Source organism: Podarcis bocagei, assembly GCF_964188305.1.
Source record: "Podarcis bocagei genome assembly, chromosome: 17".
NCBI classification, from domain to species: Eukaryota; Metazoa; Chordata; class Lepidosauria; order Squamata; family Lacertidae; genus Podarcis; species Podarcis bocagei.
The window spans coordinates 9,965,058-9,990,756 of NC_138143.1; the positions used below are offsets into that span (position 1 = coordinate 9,965,058).

Here is a 25,699-nt window from a genome sequence, read left to right on the forward strand (position 1 = left end):
ATAGGGAAACTAAAGAAGAATGAAGTCTTGCAGGGAGGGGAAAGGATGGTGATCAGTATTCAAAAATTCTGATCATTCCCCTAATTCTCCATCTGTGAGAACTTTGTACATAAAATATGCTTGAAGCCAACTAAGCGTGAAGTTCAGTATAGGCTTGTTAAGAATCTAATTCAAATTTCTCTGACACATGTATTGGTTAGTATTAGTTTTTAGTTTTCAACATTCCTGATCTCAGCTAGGACTTGGCTTGACTATCATGTTTCACATGCTATAGATATGAAAGTGTGAATGATGATGATAAGCATTTGTATAGTGTATTAGAGTCAACAAAGCATTTCACAAACATTGTCTCAGTAAGTCATGCAACAAACGTGTAAGGTAGGCCAGTTTTATTATCATTATTTTAGGGTTGGGATATGCTGAGACTGAAAGAATAATAGCTTACTTAAAGCCACTTCATGAGTTCATAGCACACACATTGGAACCAGGGTCTTCCTTGTTTTCAACTCAATTTCTCTGACTCAGCCTACATGTTATGGGGACGTGCATGAGTGCTGTAGGTGAGTACGGACCTATGCCTCTCTGGAAATGGATAGTTGAAAAATTGTGTGTGATACGGCATTGTTGTGCCAGCATTTCCATGTTTCCTGCATGCAGCAGCCTGTGAAGTACAGGAGGGGCAAGAGATGCCAACACAATGATTTCACCTCACAATATTTTTTTAGCTACACATTAGTGGGGAGCTGCAGGTTGAAATGTCTGTAACTGTCTGCAACTGCAGAACCAAATAACTGGTTTGAAGGAACCTGCTGATATATTTTGATATTCTCAAAAAAGATTAAGGGGCAAATCAACTTAATCTGCCCCCCCCCCTTGTTGCCAGAGCATGCTAGCATGTGTGGGCCTGCAGTCCAGTTGCAGTGGGTGCAGGGACAAAAGGCATTTGCTTGTTTTTCTATGAGGCAAGCTTATTTGTGTGTGCCTATGTCACCCAGTCCAGAAACAGTGGTCAGTCTCTCTTTCCTTCATGTGCCCCATCCCCCTTTGACAGGTCACAGTTCCAGCTTTTCCATTCTGCTGAAAGGTTTATTAGTCTCAGGGAACAGAGTGCCAATCGTTTGCTCCTTCAGCTCCTCTAAAAGGGTGTTGCCAGGTTGCAACCAGAGATTTCTCCTTTATCATCAAATCTGTTGCTGATCAGGGAAGATTCACTGGCCATAGATTCTTCTGCCCATTTCCCTCCATTACAGCTAAAACAAGCTGGCTTCCAGGTGTGCACCACACAGCAGGTGGGACAAGTGGACAGGATCTGTGGAGAAACAGCTGTTGAGTCTCCCAATTCAGCAGTAGATCTAAACGGGGGTTAGGAAATGCCCAGGCTTAACATAACACTCCAGTTTTAGGGAAGAGATGTTTTCCCCAGCAGCTACTATCGTTCTACCACAAAGAGATATCAGATGATGAGTCAAGGGCCATGAGTCAACAAAGTCCAAACGCTACCGAGTATAGCTATAGAGTAACTTCTCCTTGACCTGGCGTGTTGCTCTCTCTCTGTCAGCTCCCTCAGCCTGACGTTTGAGAAAGCACCTTGTTGGAACAGGAGAACATGTAATAGTATGCTACCTGTACTGTTTCAATGCAAAAAGAGAATTTCTGGACTGCAACCTGGCATCCTTTTCTCAAAATAGCTGCCACCCATCTCTTCCCCACATCTCATTTTTGGAAGAGGTTTTCAAGGAAGGGGCCATTGCCTGTGGACTGGGCAAGATTGTCCCCTCTCCCGCTCCCAGGCTGTAGATTGGGCAGAGAGGAGGCTTGCCAGGCCTGTGTGGGACAGATAAAGAGTTCGGCAAAGTGTTTCGTCTGCTCAGGCAATGGATCTGTTTGTTTGTTCAGCTGCTGCCTCCAGATAAGGATTTGTTCTGCCAGATAAAAGCACCTTTGAGGTTTGGAGATCACAGCCCTTGGGGAAAAGACTAGTACGCCAGTTTGGGGGAGTCGCGGCACACCAGATTGGCAGACAGACAAACCAGCCTATGCACCCGAGAATTGTCTTCTTTCATGTGCATGCAAGATTGGGGGCAAAGCGCAGTTCAGTAATAGGGCAGCTAGAAGACTTTGAGTTGCAGCAACTAATACAGGAACATGGAGAAGCTAGGTGGTGAGGAGGACAAGGAAGTGTAAAGCACTTAAGAAGGAATAGCCCCCACTGCAGCCATTTTTACCACTTCTGACCTACAATTAAATCTTTCCCAAATTATAGAAGGTTTTCACCATAGACAAATTATAAATTATAGGTGGTTATATCTGGTCTGTGACCGTAATAAATCCATTCATTCATTATAGATGGTTTTCACCAACTGACGTTCAGACCCTGTGTTACACGAGTCCCTTTCTATGTCCATCAGAGGCTCCTGATTTGAGATGCAATATTGTTAATATCCATCAAACAGCTTCCCTTTTCCAATTTGCCCTGTGTAATGTGCACACCAGTCCGCATAGTATACTGGATAAGAAAAAAATGGTTCTTCTCCATGGTAGGCAGCATGGCCTTGTCACTAAGAAAGTGGGCTACTGGCTTAGAATTGTATGTCTGTATAAGACATACTCCAACTCTGCCTCAGAGGAATCATTTTGCTCTCCAGAACTATACTCAGGTATAGTCCTCTATTCCTGCCCCACCTCGCAAGGTATATTGCCTGAGTTTAATATTTTGCTTATAACCTTGGTTTGTTTTACTTATGGATCGACATTATGGGCAAACCATATTTTGGCCACCTCACCCTTGTTGCTCACCAAACCAAAAAGGCACAAGGCAAAAGCAGCTGGGAAACAAATCAATTTCGGAGAAACAAGCCAGCCTGGGCTCCTTTGAAGGAAGCTGTGATATATTAATTTAATAAATATAAATAGTATTTGATTGTCTATGGGATAACTCATGCATAGCTAGAGTTTGTTAAGCAAAGCATAGGTTAGCATTATGTGCAAATCAGGCCGTTATGAACATGACAGGGAACGTGCCCAAGCCTTAATTAAATCTTCTGAGAACTGCGTCCCATGATATATTTAAAAGATATGTCTGTGGATGGCAGCTGTATCATGTCTAAAGAACTGTCAAAATATACTTGGGTCAGAAAGATCAATACACAATTTGCAGAGTTACTATCAGAATTTCCCCTAGCATGCATTTAAGCACCTTTCCTCTTTGTTGGATAAACAGTGATGTGTAAAACCATGTTGTGCTATCACTCTGAAGTGGAACAAGTAGAAACCCATGATTAAGCTGGCCACAAGATCTTGGTCATTCTTTACATTTTGATATATGGAAGCATATAAGGAAATTATGCACTATGTTGCATTATTGAAATGGTGTTTTAGAGTTTTTTGCTTTTGTGTGAGCTGCCTTGAGAGAGGGGCCATGCTTCTTGCTCTGAAAGCCCTAAATATATTTCAAATAAATATTTGAATAAATTTCCTTCCAAGATGGATGCATGATTGCATTTAGCAGTGAGTGGTCCTGAGACTGTATCTTTGTTCTTTAAAATCTGGTGTGAAAAGCTGTCCTCAAGTAAGAATGCTTTCTCACTTTTCTTTTCTCTATATGTCTCATGTATAGAAACAGGCAGACATTTATATTTATAAAATGCCATTCTATGCAAGTCCAATATTGTGGCAAAGTACTGCAAATTACTTTGGCCAACAAGTGTCTAAGATTCATCATGGACTATTCTTACAATTCAAAGGCAAATATTTTTAGCCATTAGCCATTTTAGCCATGTCTTGTATGTTTTATAGGAAACAAAAGTACTCAAGTAGTAGTAGTAGTAGTAGTAGTAGTAGTAGTAGTAGTAATAATAATAATAATAATAATAATAATAATAATAATAATAATAATAATTTATTTTTACCCCGCCCATCTGGCTGGGTTTCCCCATCCACTCTAGGCGGCTTCCAACAAAGATTTAAAATACATTAAAATGTCACACATTAAAAACTTCCCTAAACAGGGCTGCTTTCAGATGTCTTCTAAATGTCAGGTAGTTGTTTGACATCTGATGGGAGGGCGTTCCACAGGGTGGGCACCACTACCGAGAAGGCCCTCTGCCTGATTCCCTGTAACTTGGCTTCTTGCAATAAAAAAAAATTCCTTACAGTAGCACCTTAAAGACCAACTAAGTTAGTTCTTGGTATGAGCTTTCGTGTGCATGCACACTTCTTCAGATACTTGGCTTCTTGCAGTGAGGGAACCACCAGAAGGCCTTTGACGCTGGATCTCAGTGTCCGGGCAGAACGATGGGGGTGGAGACGCTCCTTTAGGTATACTGGGCTGAGGCCGTATATGCTGGAAGTGGTGCTTAGAGATCAGTAGCCAATATTTTCCCTACAAAACTAAGGGTTTGCTTTAAAGCAACATGAAATAGTCCAACGATTGCATGTGCCTACTTCCATCCTGCATCTCTGTGAGGCACTAATTCAGTGTGAGCTCTAGTCCAGAGAGGTTATCCATATGTGCCATTTTGGATTTCGGATATGAAAATGTTTTAAGGTCCTCATTACTTCAGAAGGGGCTAGGAGTGCTCAGTGTGCCAGAACACTCAGTGCCTAGTATTACGAAACAGCCCTGAGGAGATGGGCAAGCTATGATCTGTAGGATTGTTCATGACGGAAACTTTTCAGTTTTGAGTGGTTGGTAGGGAATAGCAAACAATTGGTAGCATGTTTATCCTTAGCAATAAGGGAAGATACATATGGGTGATGGTTTGGAATGCGTGAGCAGTTCTTTGATACTTGGATTTTAGCTAAATTTCATCTGCCCAAAGTGAAGGTGCACTTATGGCACTTTCTGCCACAGGTGTGCATTTGCTGCCTTTATATGTTGGGGGAAATGTGGAACTGGAGAAGACGAAATGCAGACATTTGAGAGGGAATTGTCAGTATAGTCTGGAGCTTGTGTGGGCGTGAGGAAGATAATACTTATGATATCTCTTCCTTGTGCACCTCTTACTCATGAGCTAAGAGTTCTTATAGGGTGTTGCAATGAAACTTTGCAACTCTGCCAAGACAGCTAGTCAGTTTGAGAAACTGAGATAGGCCGTTAGGTTTGCAGTATATCAAAGGCCAAACAGATAGGCACCTTGCAACAAGGACACACAACTGCCAATCCCTCTGGCTCTAATGCTGTGGTTCTCTAAAGGCTGTGACAGGCAGCGGCGTAGTGTGGGTTGTCAGCACCCGGGGCAAGGCAAGTAATTTGCGCCCCCTAACCCGGGGCAAGGCAAGTAATTTGTGCCCCCTAACCCAGGGCAAGGCAAGTAATTTGCGCCCCCTAACCCCTAACCTGCCGCCGCTGCCAGCTTCTTCTTGCTGCTGCCTGGTCTGGTCTGGTGTGGTTCTCTCCCGCGTTCAGCGCTGCGCTGGGCGGCCGCTGCACTGTCCCTCCCCCAGATAGTCCCTCGCTCTCTCTCCGCACCGCACGCCTGGCACCCACCCCCTCCACAGTGGGCGGCGACCCAGCGGCTTGGATCGGATTCGCACAGCCAGCACTGCAGTGAGAGAGAGTGAGTGAGCCAGGTAGGGGCAGAGAGCTGCAAGTGCGAGCGCGCGCCCCCAGATGTTGCACCCGGTGCGGCCGGCCCCCCCTGCACCCCCCACGCTACGCCACTGGTGACAGAAGAGGAAGGCAAGTGTGCCAGGATGATTCAAGGACAATCAAAGAAACATTTAAACATTTCAGTGTAGTAGGATATAGTAGAGTATACCATAATTTTTTTTTTATTTTTATTTGCAGAATATGTAGCTGCACTGTTTTTTACTTTCTGGATGTCCCATGATCATATTCTAGTGATCTGTGTTATAAATCGAGCACTGCTAGGAGTTGTTTCTTTTTTGTTTTCCAATGTATTTCTTACCAATTAAAAAAATAAATGGTGTGGCACAAGCAAATTTTTATGCTGAAAATGCCCAGATAAAACAGTCTGAGAACCACTGTTCCAATGGCTCCTTAAGTGTTAAGCAAAAACTTTCCCTATAACCAGGCCTTTGGCCTTTAACTATCTGTTGCCTTTTAGAAGTTGGTGGGATGTTTTTAATGTCTTTCTCTTTCCTTCTGGTTTTAATGCATCTGTGTGGGGTTTATCGTCCATTTGGTTGTAAGTGTCTTTGGGTTGCCTTGTGCAAGATAAAGTGACTGACAAATTTAATAATTAATAATTATTTTTAAAATGCAGAAAACCCCCCAGCTATTATCTAACTGAAGACTTATGTGAGAAACATGTCTGGTTCCTAGAACCTGCTGCTTTCATTCGCTATCTGACTGAAGCAATTAGCGATCATTTTCTAATCTTCTTTATCTGGACAAGGCTAACCTCTTCCAGGAGTTTAGGGTGAAACTGAATCTCTTTCTCTCTCTGCCCCCCTAAGGTCAGCTGTTAAGGTCATTTTAGAAGGTGGCGCTGCAGTGCCACTCCTGGCAAAGTAGCAAACAGGTGATGATGACCAGGCAAGAGCTCCATGGCAGCATGGCATCCCCTGCCTAGATCAACTCACCTTGCCCAGCTCATTGGGCAACTTTTAGGAGTCTCATAATAATAACAGTTTTCCGGGGTGGGGGCTGTCTTACCCAACCTTATTTGGAATATCCTATAGCCACATAATTGATGGCACCATATATTGGTGAGAGCTGTGATTTTTGTCACTGCCATTTGTTGAAGTTGTTTTTAGCATATTTTTCTGATGTTATTATTGTTAGCTGCTTCAAGAGCTATGCTGGGAAGCAGGGTTTTTTTCTTTTTCTTTTTTCAGTCAACCTTCCCAAAATAAATAAACAATACATTCTCTCAATCCTATTTTTCTCCTTGTTTCAGAAATAGAACTTCTGATTCCTGATTTCTTCCCTTGTCCTGCTCCCAACATCATCATCATCACTATTATTATTAACATTTATATAACATCCTTCATCCAAAGATGACCACAACATTAAAATACAATATGAAAACACAAATTACACAATAACTTTAATCACTTGGGTGTTTTGCAAATACCTTGAACATTATCTGTCACCTGTTGCACACAGACCACATTTCTTATTTGCTCAGAGAAGAGGTTTTTCATATGTTTGCTGCTGGTTCCGCCTCCTTATTTATGCAACTGGCCCCGCCTCCCAAAGGTGTTGATAGGTTAACTGGGGTTTGGCGGGACTAGCACAGGGAGGTGGGCCACTCCAACCAGCTAGTGAGTCCCACGTGGCCAGAGGTGCAGTGCGTGGTCCTTGCAAAGGGCACTCACAAAGGAAGGTGTGAGCGCTCATTCTTGTGTAGATATCACAGTTTCTGAGACTACCATGCATTGCAGTGCAGGATTGAACACCTAGCCACATTTTAAAGAGGGACAATAGCAGTGCTTTCCTCTACTGCCCCCACAGCAAGACTCTTCTCCCATCTATTGTGGAGATGATATCTTGCCATTGTCGCTGAGTGAAATTTACTTGTGTGAATATTGAACAATGGCCAAAACAGTGCTTGTGACGGATTTTTTGTGCGATCCCAAGGGAAGGCTGTTCAATCTGTGTTATTGAGGCAACAAACTACGTTGCAATATGCACAGTACATTTCGTTAGATGAAGATGACACCCCACCTAAGAAATTATGATGTCTGAAGCTGACCTAAAGCAGCATGGGTATCTGAAGTGCGTTCTGCCTGTTTCCTTCTTCAAGTTCTCTGCTCTGCTGCCGCAACATTTCTTTAAACTGGAAAGAAAAACAAAATCATGATTTATTAATTCTGAAGCAAACCCCCGGTGCCTCTCTTGCGCGTAGTGTTTAAGAATTTATCTTCTATCTGTCCCTGGGCTAAGCAAAGCCACGCTCCTCCGTCCGATTGCCGGTTGCCTGCTGCCGGCGTTGGGGGAGCAGTCCTAGCCGCCAGCACTAAAATGGCTGCCAAGTTTTAAAATGGCTGCCAGCAGTCGCAAGGCCGAAAGAGAACAGTGTGCCTCGGCCAACTTTGAAAGGGAAGGGAGAAGAGGTGGGGGGAAGAGAGAGAACCAACTCTGAAATATTTCCTTAGTGCTTCCCCAGCTGTTGCAGAGTATGAGGCACATTTCCTGGCTTCTTTTTGCTTTGCTTTGGCTCCGATAGAGGTAAACTTGCAGTGTTGTTGACATAGGTAACCTGAGTTCTGCAGCTAGCCTTGCTGCGCCAAGTCTGGACAGGAAAGGGATGGGCTGGTTAACTCTTTGGAGGTCTTAGGCCTCGTTTGCGTGGTGAGCGCAGGTGGTCTTACAGCACAGGGTTGAGGGGCTCAAAAATTAAGGACAGCAAAACTATTTGAGGTCCCATAAATATTTCCTCTTGTATTTTACCTGCCCAGATACTTCTCTTTCTCTGTCACTTGCTGAATTATCAATAAACCACGATAAACGTTTCTTTCAAGATGCCTAGAAATCTGCTAGGTAGGCCATGCCCACACCACTGTCTGTGGGTACTTGGCAAGATACGAGATGCAAATCAGAGCTTCCATTTAGAGGAAAATAGGGTGGCGCTGTGGTCTAGGGCTTGCCGATCAGAAGATTGGCGGTTCGAATCCCCGCCAGGGGGTGAGCTCCCGTTGCTCGGTCCCTGCTCCTGCCAACTTAACAGTTCCAAAATACGTCAAGTGCAAGTAGATAAATAGATACCACTCCGGTGGGAAGGTAGATGGCGTTTCTGTGCACTGCTCTGGTTCGCCACATGTGGATGAACGCCAACTCCCTCGGCCTATAGAGCAAGATGAGCACCGCAACCCCAGAGTCATCTGCAACTGGACTTAACAGTCAGGGGTCCCTCTACCTTTAGGGCATGTTTCTGACCCTCATGGTTAAAGAGAAAAGGGGTTTTTCTCCTAATCAAGAGGGATATTTTTTCAATCAGCAGAGGAATGGGTTTGGACACTGGGAGGAAATGAGTCTTTAGCCAACTAGGTCTAGGATTCCTAGTTACCATTTAGCATGGAGTTTCTTTGAGAAGTGTAGAAGAAAAAGAATGCAGGCATGGTCTGCTTCTGCCACCATAGCAAGTTGAAGACAGGATGACTTCCATCTGCGACAATATTCCTTTCAAAGCAGGCGTGACAGGCCCAGGAACTCTATGCTAGATGGCATCTGGAAACTAGGTAGTATTGAAAAAACGACAGGAACAAACCCATACACTTCAACTTTGGATTCATTCTGGTTTACATGGATTTGAATCCCCACTCAAACACTAGAGATGGGTTGAGGGAGTGGAAATAACTTTGGAATACTTTGATAGTTGCTGTGAAACCTTTTAAAGCTCGTTAAACTATGGGATCTTGATACTTAGCCATACTTAAAATGTCCACCCCCACCCTCATGTATCTGTGCATTATTTGTACTGTATCTTCTTTCTTAGGTTCATATCTTTGCAAGACGATTTCAAAATTTCTCCATTTCTGTGCACCTAGTAAATCATGTAACTCCTTTTCACTTCACATGCATTATAGTTCTATAATTCTTACAATAGTCCTGTAAGGAAGGTCAGTATTATTATCCTCATATTGCAAAAAGGGGTGCTGAATTAGAGAAAGTGGCTTACCTAATGGAATATACACATTACTTTTGCTCCAGTGCACTCGTACTGCTGCCGCTTGAAGTCAGGTACACATGATGTTAGCCCATAGGCGCCGACTCCATGGGGCTTGAGGGGGCTCGAGCCCCCTCAAAAAATTTTTTGGGGGGGCTCAGCCCCCCCAATAATCTCGGGCGGGCGCCCTTCCAGCAGAGCGCCGCCGCCGTCCCCCGCCTCCTCCTTCGCCAGCCAGCCAGCCGCGCGCCCTAATCGGAGAGCCTCGGCCGGAAATCCCGCGAGAACAGGGGAATCCCGACTGGCCACACCTCCCAGCCAGCCAATCGGCTGGCTGGGGGGCGTGGCTTGCCCTATTTAGGGCCGGAGCCACTTTATTTGCATATTCATGAGCTTATTTATTATTCATGAGCTTTCCCGGGCCCCCCCAATATTTTTTCTAAGTCCGCATCCCTGTGTTAGCCACAATCCATATCTATTAGTTTCTTGAGAAATACTCTGGCTTGATACGTTTTCCTTCAAACCAGCTTTCATCTAACTTGAAAATGCAAGCTGCAGATAAGGTGAGATGTGTACAGTTCAGGCAGCCATTGTGCATGGGCAGCTGGCAGCTTCCTTGAACAGGATTTTCAGGGTTTGCGGGTGAGGGGGAACAAAATCAGGCAATGCACATTAGGTGAAAATGTTGCCACCCCCTCCCTGGTGTGTACAGCAATGTTCAAATGTGAATTAAACTGCAGCTGGGGTAGGGGGAGCAACCTCACTGCATTTTAAGCCACTAATGTACGAATACTTAGTGAGCTCATAGTAGAAAGAGAGTCAAACCAGGCACTTGCTGAGTTATAGTGCAGTCTTTTAGCTGCTGTAGATTCCAGCTCACCTGGCTGATTAAAAACCACTGATTTGAAGGGCTTTTCTTTTCTTGTCAAGTGCTCTCTCTAGAATTTGGCATTTCAATGTGCTCGTGCAATACCTCTGGCACCTAATGACCAGGGTGGACAAACTCTTTTGCTTCCATCCTTGGGGTTCTTTGAGGCTTGAGAGGCATTAGCTGGTAAATGAAACCTTCAGGGAAAGTCGTTCTTAAGTGGTAGTGAGGCCTTGAGGAAAAGAGTGTGTGTGTCTAAAAGGACAAGCCAGTAAATAGCACAGCAATTTGTGGGGACAGAACAGTGGAAGCCCTTGAAGCTCTGCAAAGGGAGCAGAAGCTAAAGATCTGCATGCTCCAGAGGAAGCCCATCACATTCTCTCTGTGTATATATACCCCCATGCCAGCTTCTGATATAATAAGGTGGTGGCTTCCATGTTTGCATGGATGTGATGGGGTGGTCCCACTTATTAAACAGAGTCAGAGTAAACCCAACAGACAGTTTAGGGCTCACCCAGACTTTACAGCTCAGTCGGAGTAAACGTCAATCGCACACACTGCTCAGCCCCAGCTTTCTGAGCACAGGCCAAGCAGAAGTGTGGACAAGCCCTAAGCCCTCAACTCTTATATCCTGAACCTAAATAATCCCTGCCCTGAAACAAGCAAACTCTTAAGATCTTGTTGCACATTATAACAGTGGGTCTTTAAATGAGATCCAGTCACATGGGAAGTGAGGCTTGATGGGCTGCAATTAAATGTGAAAAAATGATTTGCAAATAAGGGTGCTGAACCTTTCCCGCTCCTTCTTATCACCCTCTGATTTGTCCCTCAAGCTGATTTTCTCCATGCCTAAGTCAGTTTTGATAGAGGAGCCTAGCTGGAGGGAATCACATCAGGTGACAAACTGGAGGGAGGTAACAAGGAGCAGTGGAGAATTAGCAATCTGTTTGCTTTTTAATTTGGATGCTCCCTCTCTCTCTTCTGTATGAATGGGGCAGACCCACATTTAGTCTGCCACTATTGCATGTGGTTTTGACCTTCGTGCATCATATTCCATCACTTAAGGGCTTCTAGGTCTGTTGATCTATTGACAGTTTAAACCTGGGTTTCCCAAACTTCGGTCTACAGCTGTTCCTGGACTACAATTCCTATCATCCCTGACCACTGGTTCTTCTACTTAGGGATGATACCTATGTGGGGAATAAGCACAGAGCCATCCAGGATCATATGTGTGTGTATATTTTTAAAAAATTAATAGCAGCCATAGGTAAAAGGTAAAGGGACCCCTGACCATTAGGTCCAGTCGCACACGACTGGGGTAGCAGCGCTCATCTCGCGTTATTGGCCGAGGGAGCCAGCGTTTGTCCGCAGACAGCTTCTGGATCATGTGGCCAGCATGACTAAGCTGCTTCTGGCAAACCAGAGCAGCACATGGAAACACTGTTTACCTTCCCGCCAGAGTGGTACCTATTTACCTACTTGCACTTGACATGCATTTGAACTGTTAGGTTGGCAGGACGGACCGAACAATGGGAGCTCACCCTGTTGCGGGGATTCGAACCACCGACCTTCTGATCGGCAAGCCCTAGGCTCTGTGATTTAGACCACAGCGCCACCCTCGTCCCTTAATTGCAGCCATAGGGGGACCAAATTGGATTGGGACTGCAGCACTGGTATGGTATTTGCATGTTTTTCCCCAAGGGGCAAATAGCAGCTTCAGGAAAGGAGAGGGAGAATTTAATTAGGAGAATAGAACTGGTGTTGAGGTGTGTGTGGAATTAAACACATGGCAGGAAATGCCATGTACGTTTCTGAGCACAATTCAAAGTGTTGGTGCTGACCTTTAAAGCCCTAAATGGCCTTGGCCCAGTATACCTGAAGGAGCGACTCCAACTCCATCTCCATCGCTCAGCCCAGACACTGAGGTCCTCCTCTGAGGTTCTTCTGGCAGTTCCCTCACTACAAGAACTGAGGTTACAGGGAAGCAGGCAGAGGGCCTTCTCAGTAGTGGCGCCTGCCCTGACATCCTTCAGATGTCAAGGAGATAAAGAATTACACAACTTTAAGAAGACATCTAAAAGTTGGTGTTTTATATTTTAACATATGCTATAAGCCATCCAGAGTGGCTGGGGAAACCCAGACAGATAGGCAGGGTTACTACTACTACTACTACTACTACTACTACTACTACTACTAGGCTGTCCCTGCCTAGGCACAACCACCAACTGTGTTACCAAATTAACCTTCATCCTTCAGATTTTGTAGTGTGCCTGTAGACCAGGAAGAAGGAATGATCTCATAGGTTGTGTCAGGCCAGAGATGCCTGCAGAACAAGAAAAAATGCTTGGCAGAATAGACCCCAGTATTAGGCAGGTGAGGTGGCATGCCTCAGGAAGCAGGTTTGGCAGTGCTATTAAAAGGCAAGCAAACTGCCAGTTATTTAGTTTGTTATAATTTTAGAACCATGACAGGGGTGCAGGGGTGCCATTTGAAATTTTCTGCTTCAGTCACAAAAATACATTCAGCATTTCTGAAACCTAGTAACGAACAAATCCAGATGGCTCCTTTGAGTGAGCAGTGCCATACTCTTCAGCAGTGGGTGAAAATAATCCCGGGTAATCTGGTGAAGGAAGGAGCACGGGCTTCCTTCTTGGTAATCTTGTAGGGTTGGAGCATGGAAACAAGAACCCTCTACTTCGTCCTCCTGTCCTGTAGCATCATATCAAAGGGCCTCTCTGATTACGGCAATCAGTTCTTTAAAAACAGCCAGGTCTCCTGGCCATTTCCAGTGAAACATTATTTGTTGCTTAGCTTTTTTGGAGCAGCCTTTCTGTTGGCCACAAAAAGGAGTGAAGTGGTGCAAGATGCCCACACAGCGGGCCTCAGCTATTGCCCGTCATCTTCTGTTCTCTGCTCCAACCATCTCCTGATGTCAGTTTTTGCTTCTGTGTTTCAGAATCCGGACAATCAGACAATTCAAACCAGCAAGGAGATGCGGACATCAAACCACTGCCCAATGGTGAGTGAACTCCTGCCCAAGAATCAGATTCCCTGGTCACTTCTCCTATTTGTCTCCTCACACAGAAGCCTTGTATTTCTCCCCTCCCCTCAGATCCCCATTTCTGAGGCCAGGTTGGGGTGGGTGGCAGATGCTGCTGCGAATCAGAGGTCTTCACCATCTGGTTTGGAATCATTCCCTTCATATTTGAGAAATAAATGTAGCAGATTGAGACCTAAAAGGGGTGCTGAGATTTGATTAACGGATATGGCCAGATCTGAGAGCGGGAGCCTTGGACTCAGATGAGAAGCACTGGAGAAATGGAATTCAGAGTTGACCTAGAAGGGAGATTGCAAACTAGACTCACTTTCTGTCCAACTATGCTATAGCAAGCCACCTCCAGCCTCTTGTTGCTGACCCCTGTTCTCATTCCATTTTGTCCTCATCACCCAGTGTGCCTCTCTTCTTCTCTTTGCAGGGCATTTGACTTTCCAGGACTGTTTTGTGACATCGGGTGTCTGGAATGTTACGGAGCTGGTGAGAGTGTCACAGAGTAAGTCAGAGCAACTGAAACTTCTGGGTTGCTGTGCTGTTCCTAAGGGGATCAGGATTCAGAGAGACCTGTGCATGTGACCTCTGCAGCAGTAGCCTCATCCTTTCCTCACTTTTTTAGCTTTCAGACTTGTTGCACAGTGTACTGTGACATCTCTGACTATGACTGGGCTGCCTTTCCAAATGGCTCTGTGGTCTTGTTGCTAAGCTAGGCCCATGGAAGCTGGATTTGATGAAGTGAAAGCTTGTGGAGTCAGATTTGAGAAATTGCTAAGATGGACATCCTCCATATTCATGCTCTTTTTAAGGAGTTATGAATGCAAGACTCTTTCTCCTAATCATGGTCTTGCCCTCAGCAGCATCACAACCTCATCCCTTCTCCTACTTAGTGCATTTACATTAGATGCACATTAAAGGAGCAGGGAAGGGAAGCATCCCAATTACATGTTGAAAATAGGGTCTCTTTCCCTTCGCAGGTTTCAACACCTGGAAAGGTTGACATTGTCGCAGAAAGCTTTTGTCTCACTTGCTCTGGATTTCTTGTTCTGTGGGTCCAACATGGATTCTAAGAGTACTTCCCAGCTGAAAGGTTTATTAGTCTCAGGGAACAGAGTGCCAATCGTCACAAAGATAGCAGCTAGTCCAAATGGACAGAGCCAGCCCTACCCTTTAGCAGAGTAATGATTTTATTTTTTTTACCATCATTAAGGTTGCCATTTCAACTTTCTATGTCAGGCACTAGAATGTGTCTGCAAATCGGCTAGCAGGATCAGTACAGGAGGCACAAAATGACAAGAACCAGCAACGGCAGTGCCCAATCCTAGCAAGGGATTCTTTGAGGTTCTTCTCATTCCTATTATTGCTACCCTTTCTAGGGAGGCTGAAGTGTATGTAGGATCATCATAGGACCTCCTTCGCAGCTTTAAGTCCAGTTGAGGTAGCTGATCCCAAATATTGCCAGAAAAAATAAGAGCATTTTGTGACTCTCCTGGTTATTATTATTTTAGGCTATTTTCATTGGTTGCATTAGAAGTTTTTGGTTTGTTCATCGTTTTATGGATGAAATTGGAAAGTTTTAGAAAGCAGGCTTTCAAGTTCTCCCCTTAGCTAGAAGGGAAACAGACACTCCGTTTCCAAGTTACCTAACCAAGTGTTGACTTATTTAGCACCATATAGTGCCAACCCAGTACTGCTCTCTTTGGGCAACAAATTTAGTAACCCAAACCTGCTTACACTTTTATCTTTTCTCTTTCCTTGTGTGCCATTATATTTCAATCTGCTGCCTTTCTCTTTGGCAGTTTCCTGCACTCAGTAGCTTCAGCTACTGGTCATGCTACTACAGTCAGGGCTTTAATGTGCATATCTATCAGCAGTGATAGTTTTCTAGAAAAGGAGGCACCAGAACTCACTATGAACGCCTCCCTTGTTCTCTTAGAATGACCGGAACTGAGTTCCAGCAAGTTCTGGCTGAAAAAAACAAAAACACCTGTCTAGCAAACCATTTGCTGATTTGACTGCTAAATCTCCTGTTTCCCAAAGCACGGGGAAAGCAACCAATGAAATCCATGCTGTCCGGCTTCCTTGCACTATGGCCCCTTGCTGAAAGCTGTCATACCATGACAGTGTCAGGACTTTTACTGGATGCACATTGCAATAGTTGGTTTGCCTTTCAAGGGTGGAATCAGTTCTAGAGTACAGATGTTGGCATCTTGAAGTTAGCAAACTGCCTGAGCAACACCTCAGCAGAGCGCCCTGGCCTGGTTTCCATGTAACAGTTCTGTTAGAGGAAATAGACTGTTTTTGTAATTCCTGATGCTGGAGTCAGCAAATGTCTCTGGTTGTCAAAAACTAATGACTAAGATAACAGCACCGAGAGTTGGAGCTTCTTCAAGCCTGGTAACATCTGCCTTCATTCTGCAGAGCACATGGTGGGAATGTGCTAGTAGCCAAGATTGTCCCTAACTGGCCTTGCCAATATTATACCAAACCACCTTTAATACCTTCATTCAAGAAGATGGCAGCTACTGATTTAGGAAGTCAGTTTGACATTTTGTTTCTCTCTTGATGCCGATCCTCCAGTCTCTGAGTTTTTCTCTCATTCTTCAGCTCCTGTTGCCACAGCGTCTGGTCCAAATTTCTCACTGGCTGACCTCGAGAGTCCCAGTTACTACAACATCAATCAAGTGGCTCTTGGTAGACGGTCAATAACATCTCCACCTTCTAGCAGGTATGTCTCCCCACAACTGTTGCATAATGCAGAAGTCCTGCTGGAGGGCCTCAGCCTTGGAAGCAAATGATGCCTCTTTTACCAGTGTCCTCTCTCAGTCAGCCCCATTGTGAAGGATGCCTGGGCAGGCAGTAGGAGGACTCTCTACTATTGTAAACCAATACTTTCCAAAACCACAGGCCACTGTGGAATAAAAGAAAACAGCTGCTTGCCCTTCCTAGTCTTGATGTCAACTAACCCCTCCAAACAAGAAAGCCCAGGCTCTGGAGGAGGAAGGCCTTCCTCAGCTGGTACCCTATTTCATCACTCAATGGTTGCTTATGGTCTGCCCTTCTGTGGTCTCTTCCCATTGCAGTTCCACCAAGCGGCCCAAGTCGATAGATGACAGCGAGATGGAGAGCCCTGTAGACGACGTGTTCTACCCTGGGACAGGGCGGTCCCCAGCAGCTGGCAGCAGCCAGTCCAGTGGGTGGCCCAACGATGTGGATGCAGGTAGGGGGCACCAACTTTGCACCCCCAGTTCACATAGATCTTGATGGGAAACTAAGCAGAAGAGACTGGGCTGCCCTCTGGCCTTCATGTACTTAACACTCTTCTTGTACTGTATGGGTTGCACAAATTCCTTTCACAGAAGCAAGGACCTCCTGTTGTAAATTTCGTTCCTCCAACACAGTGGTCACCTTTCTAGATAATGCCTTAGGTTTGTGAGGCAGGATTTAAAAGGAACATAGGCAGATTCTAGTCTCTTCTGACACATATTCCTTGAGGTATTGTAGGCTGCTGTAATTTCTGGTCCTGATACTCAGAGTTTTCCTTTGCATCCCCTGAGACATTTTGCAGAAAGTGCAGGCCAAGTGGTAGCTGTGTTAAGGATCTGAAGGAACTGTGTTTGGACAGCTACCTACAGATTCCACAGGCTGGAAAGAACATTTCAGAGGAGCAGAGATATAGTTGCTTACGACAGGCTTGGGGTGTAACTATTTAATAGACAAATCCTCAATGCAGGATTAGAGGGGAGCCCAGACCTAAAATCAGAGAAATGGGGTGAAATGGGGTGGGGATGAGACACAAGGATAGAATGACAAAAAGAGAACCCAGGACCAGCAAAGCTGTGGCCTGAGACCAAGTGGTACGGATCCAAGCACAGTAGTTGGATGCTAAGACAATGTAAGCCCTGAAACAAGCCTAGGATTCTGGAGCATGGAAAGAAGGGACCAGTGGGACGCTATTCAGTAAAGCATTCTAGCGTGTAGGCACAATAGAGAAAAGAGGTAAATTGCACACATTGAACGCAGAGATCTTCACATTTACATGATGTTTGCATAGAGCATAATACAATGTAGTATAGATCTGCAATCCAGAGGATATGATTTCTAAATGTTCCCTGTGTCATGCGTTGTTGGGAGTAAAATGTTTAAGCACTGATGCCAGAGAAGATGCTAGCTTGTAGACGCCAAGCGGAGGTTGTGAGTGACAGCACGTATTTGTTGGTTGTGTGCATGAGGGGGTCTCTGTGAATAAAGAGGAAGGGGGTTAATAAGGAGGGAGGCAGCTTGGGTGCAGGTTTGTGAGAATGGAGAGGATGCTACATGGAGTCTGTTGGGAAGAGGCTTTGCTGAGATGCAGCAGCCTCTGAGGTGAGGCACAGCAACTGTTTGTACTGGGATTGCTTACTCAGTGCTGGGAATCAGCTGCCCTTAGGCTGGAGCATAACAACAATCTGTTTATCCAGGGATTCCTTGTTGCAGGCAGGCTTGGGATTCAGATACTTCTGGGATAGGATGCTGTTGCTGTTGAATTGTTATGTGGAAGCAGAGTTCTCGATTTGGAGACCAAAAGACAAGAAGCAGAATATAATTAAAAACCAAAATGCTTAAACGGATGTGATAGAATGGATGGAAAAAAGGGATGGGGGGATGAGATCAACATCCATAGCCCAGCAGGGGAGCATAGTTCAGCTCATTTGAGAGCCCTTTGTCAATTCCTAGTCTTTCTAACTAAGGGACTTCAGATGCCAGAGCATGACACGGTCTGCACCTGAGACTTGAGAGAGCTGAATTCAGTTCATGCTAATCAGGAGGTGGTTGCAACGCTTTGTCTGTATCCTGTTTTCTTGACTGACACACAAACCCTTTGCTATCATTTTGAAATAGCAGTTTTCTGACATGACTCGTGTCATTCTCTGGTTAGGGCATTTGTGTGCTTGCTTGGTGATATTTTTCTCTGCATTCCCAATGAGATCATTTGCCCATTTTGAAACGTGGAAATAAAAAATGATTGACAAATTCAGACTTCTTTGCAAAGTTGAAATTTGCTTTGGAAGTATCGCCAACGTTCATGACTGTCTGTGGTGAGAGTGACTAGTGTGAGCAGGTTATACCCGCTTCAGTTAGCCAACAAAATTCCTTCCCACGCCAATCATCTCTTCAAATTCCTGTCCAGCAGTTGCAGGGATGATTGTGAATCTGTGACATCCTGGGGGAAAAGAAGGAAATTGGTTTCAGAATAAAACACTTCTTACACTGGCCTTTTCCATTGGTCTTTCTTTCATCCCTTTTATATGTTAGCAATAAAAAATTATCCGACCCCATTAGCATCTGCTTATCGGTATTCTTAGCTATTGACAAAGAGAGATATATTCTTATGGTACCTGCTACCCACACCTTGCCAGCAAGTCAGATGTCTCAGCAGAAAGGGGACCTCCTACCTGTGAATATTTGAGGAAATGCTCTTGCCTGAAAATTTTATAGGGTATACATTAGATAGCTATGAAGTAGTTTGTGGACATTGCACAATTGCTGCAGGAACTAAGCAACTGTGCATCTTTGGAGAGCTAACTGAAATTACCATAGAGGCTTCCAAGAACAAATAAAGAACACTACCTGGTAAAAATCTATCTACCCCCGCCCCAACCAGCACACTCACACTTGTAGAATTCCTAGCATTTGACATTGCGAAAAGCATAACTCTGATCCAAAATTGGCCAGCAAATGTTCTATGGAGGGCCCAGGAGAGGTCGGAGCTGCAGGTCTACTCCTGCCTAGTAATAGAAAGTGAATGACAGGAGATGCACGTCTTCTTTTGAGAGGGAGCCTTGAAGAAGATGGCCTTTGCTTGGAAACACAAAAACAACAACTGCAACGACTTAGTGAAATGGGTTGCAAATTCTCAGTGTTTGGCTGCCAGCTTTGGAGTCAAGAAGCAATTTACCCTCTGGTCCGGGTAGGAAGTATATGGAGCGCTTTTCCATTTGCCTTCCCAGGCAGCATGTGGCACATGTCTTCTTGAGCCAGTTGCTCTCCAAGCACCTTCTGCACTACACCTGCTCTCCGTTTGCAGCGCATTCGATAGGATAGGGTTGTGCAGCGGAACTGTGGGGAGTGAATGTACTTTGCACCTGGGGGCTGCTCTAGATTAGGCTTTTAGTTATGCATTTGTAATCCTGTCACATCATCCTGTGCTGCGCTTAGATGATATGATCCCAAAGGTGTCTCCTCCCCCTTAGAAGCCTCAAGGCTGTGGAACAGGTTGTATTCATATGCATTCCCCCTCTTTCTCTCTCTCCTCTCCCCCCTCCTCCTTTGTCTTGTTGAGTTTTGTTCCCAGCCATCTCAACAAATCGCCAATTAAGCAGCGCAGCTGCAGGGCTTGTGTGAACAGCTGGAGAGACCATCCAGCCGTCTGACAGGGACAGGTGTTCACAGCTGGCTGGCAGCCCCCCTCCCCATCCCTGTGCTCAGGTATCAGGTGTTAGGCAGCTGGCATGAGATAACAGGCTGGGGGCTTTTCTCTCCCAGGCCCCCTTGCCTGCTGCTGAAGTGCCAGATTGTGCTGGATTACAGAAGCAGCAGCAAACATGAAAACCATGGCCCATCTCCCTTAGCGGCAGTATAGCAGCTCCCACCATTCAAAGGGTGTGTCGCCAGTTTGCTTGTCGTACACACATTGGGAGGTTTTTTGTAATTGACAGCCCTGTTTACTGGATGGCTGTAGGCTTCTGGACAGCAAATTCAGGGTCAGCCCACAGCACTACAAGAATAGGCACACACTCCAAGGAAATTAATTAGTGGGTAATTAGTAGGAGATTTGAGGTAAAGTTCTAAGTGCTGAACCTCAACTCTGACACCGCATAGTACTCCGCACCCAAATTTATTTCTTGGTGTTCTAGTCAAAGATGGCTGCAGACACAACAGCTTGTGGTGGTTATTAAGGAGCCACTGGATCAATTGTGGTCTCAGGGCAGAAGCATCAAAGACCAAGCAACAGCCTTTTTCTGGTCTGGGCAATATTCTTTTCCAGTAGGACTTGCAACAAAATGATGCAGCATAGAGTGCTCCAGTTCAGAGTTCTAGCCAGGTAGCCATGCTGTTTTCCAGGATACTGCATTTCCACATACACACTTCTGGTATGTGCCTCCCACCCCAAACAGTCCTGTAGTCCTTTGTTCAGTCCTCATTGCACTATTCCCTCCTCTGTTTTCAATGGGTTGTTTGTTTGTTTGTTTGTTTGTTTGTTTGTTTGTTTGTTTGTTTGTATGTTGTTTCTACTGCCACAGTCTTTGAGATTTCCAGGAGCGTGCTAATATCTGGAGCTCCAGTGGCTGATGCTGTTTTGACTACATAAGGATACACATTCAGAAAACTGGTTCATTATTAGCATACAACAATCGTTCTCAACCCCAATCCCACAGACAACTGGATAATTGCTGGGGGTCTCCGTTAACAGTTAACATATGTTTTGTTTAAGAAAGAATGGACATGCAGAACTTGCATTTTACTAAACTTCTCTGCCCCCATTGACATTGTTATCAAAAACTGCCAGCAGCATATTATGAAATAAACTGGCCCAGGCCAGGCATCTAAGAAATCCCCTTTAACTAGTAATTTTTTACTGGGGGAAACAGTATGCTGCACCAGTGTTCCACTGTGAAAATTATGAGCCCTAGGTCAAATCAGCCTCAGTCTCTGTTGTCCGAAAAAGATAAAACAAGTCATGGGCCACATACAGATACTGACTATTTCACCACCTTTCCACAGGGCACCGGTGGTCTGCATACCATCATTTGAGAAACTCTGGTATGTAGGATGTAATTCTGCTAAAGCAGTTCCAAAAAGAGAGAAAGCATGAAGTGGCTCTATTCTTTGACTATTATTTGTCTGACTGAAAAAATCACATAAGTCCCACGGCTTGGGGTGGGTGGGGTGGGAATCAGAGACATAATAATAGGTACTAAGAAAAATGAACAAGGAGTATTGTGGCGCCTATCTGAAGAAGTGTGCATGCACACGAAAGCTCATACCAAGAACTAACTTAGTTGGTCTTTAAGGTGCTACAGGAAGGAATTTTTTTATTTTGACTGTGGCACCTGTGTAAAACCTCAGCGCCTAGGACTTGCCGATCGCATGGTCGGCGGTTCGAATCCCCGCAGCGGGGTGAGCTCCCGTCGTTTGGTCCCAGCTCCTGCCCACCTAACAGTTCGAAAGCACCCTTAAGTGCAAGTAGATAAATAGGTACCGCTTTATAGCGGGAAGGTAAACGGCGTTTCCGTGTGCTGCTCTGGTGCCGGTTCGCCAGAGCAGCTTCGTCACGCTGGCCACGTGACCCGGAAGTGTCTGCGGACAGCGCTGGCTCCCGGCCTCTAGAGTGAGATGAGCGCACAACCCTAGAGTCTGTCAAGACTGGCCCGTACGGGCAGGGGTACCTTTACCTATTGTGGCACCTTAAAGACCAACCAACATATTATGGCAAGCTTTCATGGACTGCAGTTCACTTCGTCATATGCAACTGTTGAAGTGGACTGTGGTCCATGAAATCTAATAGCACAATAAATTTGTTAGCTTAAGACACATAGTCCTCTAGGAAAGATAAGCACAAGCTAACATGCCAACCTGTTGGACATAGAATTTGATTCACCGGGAGACTTGTGCTGGTGACAGTGGTATATATCGAAGTAAGACATATTCAAGCTAAAAGTAAGACAGTGAGATGATTCTATTCACTGAACAGCTGCCCTTGAGAGGACAGGTAATATATGGAACCTTAAGAGCAGGAGCATTGTGCATGAATGGCCAGTGGAAACATTCTGGATTTTATTGCCCAAACTGTTCAGCATTTTGCTATTGAAATGGCACGTCTCACCCTTTAAATCCAGACATTTGTGAACCCCAAGTATTTATTTATTTTTAATTGCCTTCTACTCACATGGCTTTCTTAAAACAAGTTTTTAAATAAAAAAATAGATACTAGGGGTTGTCTTTGTCTATTTACATTCTAGTCGCTGAAGTCTTTTCTGAATAGTGTCACCTGCTCATTTGTTTCTTTGTATGCTTGTTTCTGTTGCGTTTCTGTCACTGGCAAACACATTTTTATAGCGGTACCCAGCTATTTAAACAGAGCTACTTAGATTGAGATGTGCATGTGTGTTTGTGGCTGCCACAAGTTCTTACTGGATTTTACTACATGAGCTTTAACTGCTCAGCACTTGTGTGTCCCTGGAAAATATAGAGCCTTTCTTCTCCAACAGTGCCCTACCATTTCAACAATCTCTTCCCATTTTGCTGCTGTTGTTAAGTCACAGGGGGACCAGTTTGTACATCCTTATCAGAATCTGCTCTGTGAGTCAAGTTTGACGGCTAGGTGGGGTTGCCCACTTGTCAATCTCATGCTGTCACATGATTGACAGAGCACCCACCTGTTAAAACCCCTTGCACTTTGCAAATCCACTTTAAAGCCCCCAGTCGTCCCTATTTTCCCATTGCAGAGCTAGTACCAGTTTCAGCTTTAGATCTGGAAAACGGGGCAAAGATTAAAAATCTCGTTGCACAGCACCACTCACAACTGGAGCTCCCTACACAGCTTTCAGGTTTTAAAAATTAAGATACTGGGAGATCTGACATGGAACTCTTGCATCTCATGTAGTTTGGGCCTTAACTCTTATTAAAAACAAGGGGTACATACTCAATATTTTTTAAAAAATAAAAATTACTAAGCTTGATTCCGGACTAGCCAAAGTACTCTGTGGTTCTCTGAATGTAACCTGCAGTCTGCATATACTTGAGTCCCAGAGGAAGTAGCCTGGACTTGAAGATATAGCCCACAGCCTGTATGTTTTCCTTGTACTGATTTCATGACAGGTTTTAGCAGGACTTCCCTTGCCCATAATGGTATATCATATTTCTGTGGTAAGCATGTACAAGTGCTGAAAGATCACTTTGGGCTGGGAAGATTCAGGATGTGCCTTCCTGCTCTCTTCCTTTCCACCCAGGACTAGGAGGTCTGCTATGTGGAATGGCAGAGTGGGGAGCCTCGGGTTTCCATGCGTCTTTTTGCTTTGTTTCTAAGGGCCTGCACAGCCACACACGTATCTCCCGAGAGGGAGACAGCCCGTGAGTCTTGGGGTTGAGGACATCAAGGATGGCACTTTGCTCTCTGACTTCCCACCTGTAGCATCCTGTTTCTCACTAAGAGTGGTACAAAGGAGGGCAGCTTGAGTCTGCACATTCCTTGAAAAAACGGCTGATTTAGAAGCATTGTGCATATCAATCAGACTATGCAATTGGTTCTGTGTTGTTTTGGAAGGGGGAAATGGTTGAGAGCTCCTGAAAAATACATCAGGATAAGATCACAACGTGTGCAACCAGTGGGGAAACAGCAGGAGTCATTTCTGAAAATTGATCCATCTGGAAAAGATAGATCCCTTGTGAGTTACTAAAACATCCTTGTATTTCTGGGTTTGCAGGCAATTCTCAAACAAATTCTAATAACACCCAAGTGGCAGGTCTGTGGGCATTACTCTCACAGAACTGCAGGGTGAGAGTGAGGCTTCATTTACCTCTGAGCATACCTTCAGAGGAGGAGGTGCAGTTGTCATGCAAATGAGCATTCTGGCAAATTTCATTCCCATTATAAATCTAACTTTAAACCTGCATGGAAATACCCTGAAACAAGGTCTTTCAGAGCACTAATAAACACTCTTCACAGATTAGTTCACATTGCTCAGATTACAGAGTGACACAAGCGATGTGCACAGCCATCTCAGCTGTGCTTGTAGGACAAGGGATAGTTTGGAAGCAATGGGAGGCCAAAGAAGGAAACCAACCCTCTTCGAGAGGAAGGAAAACGTGGTGATCTAGTGGGATCAGCAAGCAAGCAATTCATTTGCTCCCTGGGCTGTCGTTCCAGGCTCACTACAGATAGTTAAAGTTTAGCTCTTAGTACATGTTAAGTGCTGTAGAAATAATATATGATGACTATGTCTTTGCATATACCACTTCTGCAACACATATTGGAATCTGACTGTTTCAGTGGAGTTGTTATACAGTGAGCGGATAGCTTTTATGAAGGATAGATGTACCATACACGCCAACTGCTTCGTAGACCTGTTCACTGGCAGGCAGAGAGAGACACAAGAAATTCAAAGCAGCCATTGCCCACACACTCTTTCCCATAGACCTGCAACAGCTGAATCCTGGCAAAGGGGGCCTATTCAGACTGTGAGCTGGTCCACAAGAGTGAATGAAAGAGCACGGCTAAATACTAATCCATCTTTCCATCTGTTAAACCATGCACTTTCTCCCTGATTCCTTGCCAGGACCGGCTTCTTTAAAGAAGTCAGGGAAGCTGGATTTCTGCAGTGCCCTGTCCTCCCACACCACCTCCCCGAGAATGGCTTTCACCCATCACCCGCTGCCTGTCCTAGCAGGAGTCAGACCAGGTGAGAACAAAGCCATTTTCTTAGGGGGGGGAATGGGTGGATTGTGGGCAAGGGTGGGGAGGCAAGGGACAGAGCTGTCTCCCTGAAAGGGCATGTCAGAGTTCTCAGTCATGTCGGTTCTGGCAATGGTCTCCTGCTCTCTCTCTCTCTCTCTCTCTTTCTTTCTCTCTCTCTTTCTTTTGTTCTTTCATTTTCTTGCTTTCTCTTTCTGCTGCTGAGGCAGCTTAACACAAGGATTGTATAATGCATCCTGGAAGACGGATCACTTTTGTGGGATGGGGTTTTTACCAAGTTTTCTTGCTCCATTAATCCGGATCGACTTGGGCAACATCGAGTCAAAGATGACCGTAGTGGACTAGATGTTCTGGTTTGACATACAGCAGTTTCGTATGCTTCTATGAGAACCCTATGGAAAAAGAGTATCCAGAATTAATTGGGTTTAGATTTAAATATCTGGAAAAACACATGTAGAACATCCATTGGGGTGTTAAATATTAAATTCTAACAGACACCACAAAGTAGCACATCAAGGTACACTCAGGTTTGTATGTTGCATTTCCTCCACCTCACCCCACCCCGCAAATTAGCTTTCTACCCCCAGATTAAAACAACAACTGCTATGGAGTTGTAAGCCCCACTGAAGGGAAGGTGACTTAGGCAAATTTTCAGTACCTTTCTTAGAAATCTATATTTTCAAAGCAAAAATTACTTGCAGTGTATTCTAAGTGTCTGCTTAGAGACTGATTTGCCGCACTAATTTCACGTC

The 25,699-nt window shown here is 44.9% G+C and overlaps 1 protein-coding gene across 7 annotated transcripts in view; it reads left to right on the forward strand.

Moving 5' to 3' along the window:
• NFIX (nuclear factor I X) overlaps positions 1–25,699 on the forward strand; it is a 252,987-nt gene that overhangs the window by 198,869 nt on the left and 28,419 nt on the right. For 5 of the 7 annotated variants that reach the window (XM_081176619.1, XM_081176618.1, XM_081176622.1 and 2 more), the window contains 5 exons: positions 13,400–13,462; positions 13,920–13,994; positions 16,100–16,220; positions 16,576–16,712; positions 24,811–24,933. In XM_081176619.1, the coding sequence (XP_081032745.1) occupies positions 13,400–13,462; positions 13,920–13,994; positions 16,100–16,220; positions 16,576–16,712; positions 24,811–24,933 (519 nt within the window). The remainder of the gene's footprint in view (positions 1–13,399; positions 13,463–13,919; positions 13,995–16,099; positions 16,221–16,575; positions 16,713–24,810; positions 24,934–25,699) is intronic. The other 2 variants (XM_081176621.1, XM_081176624.1) reach the window with 1 other exon arrangement.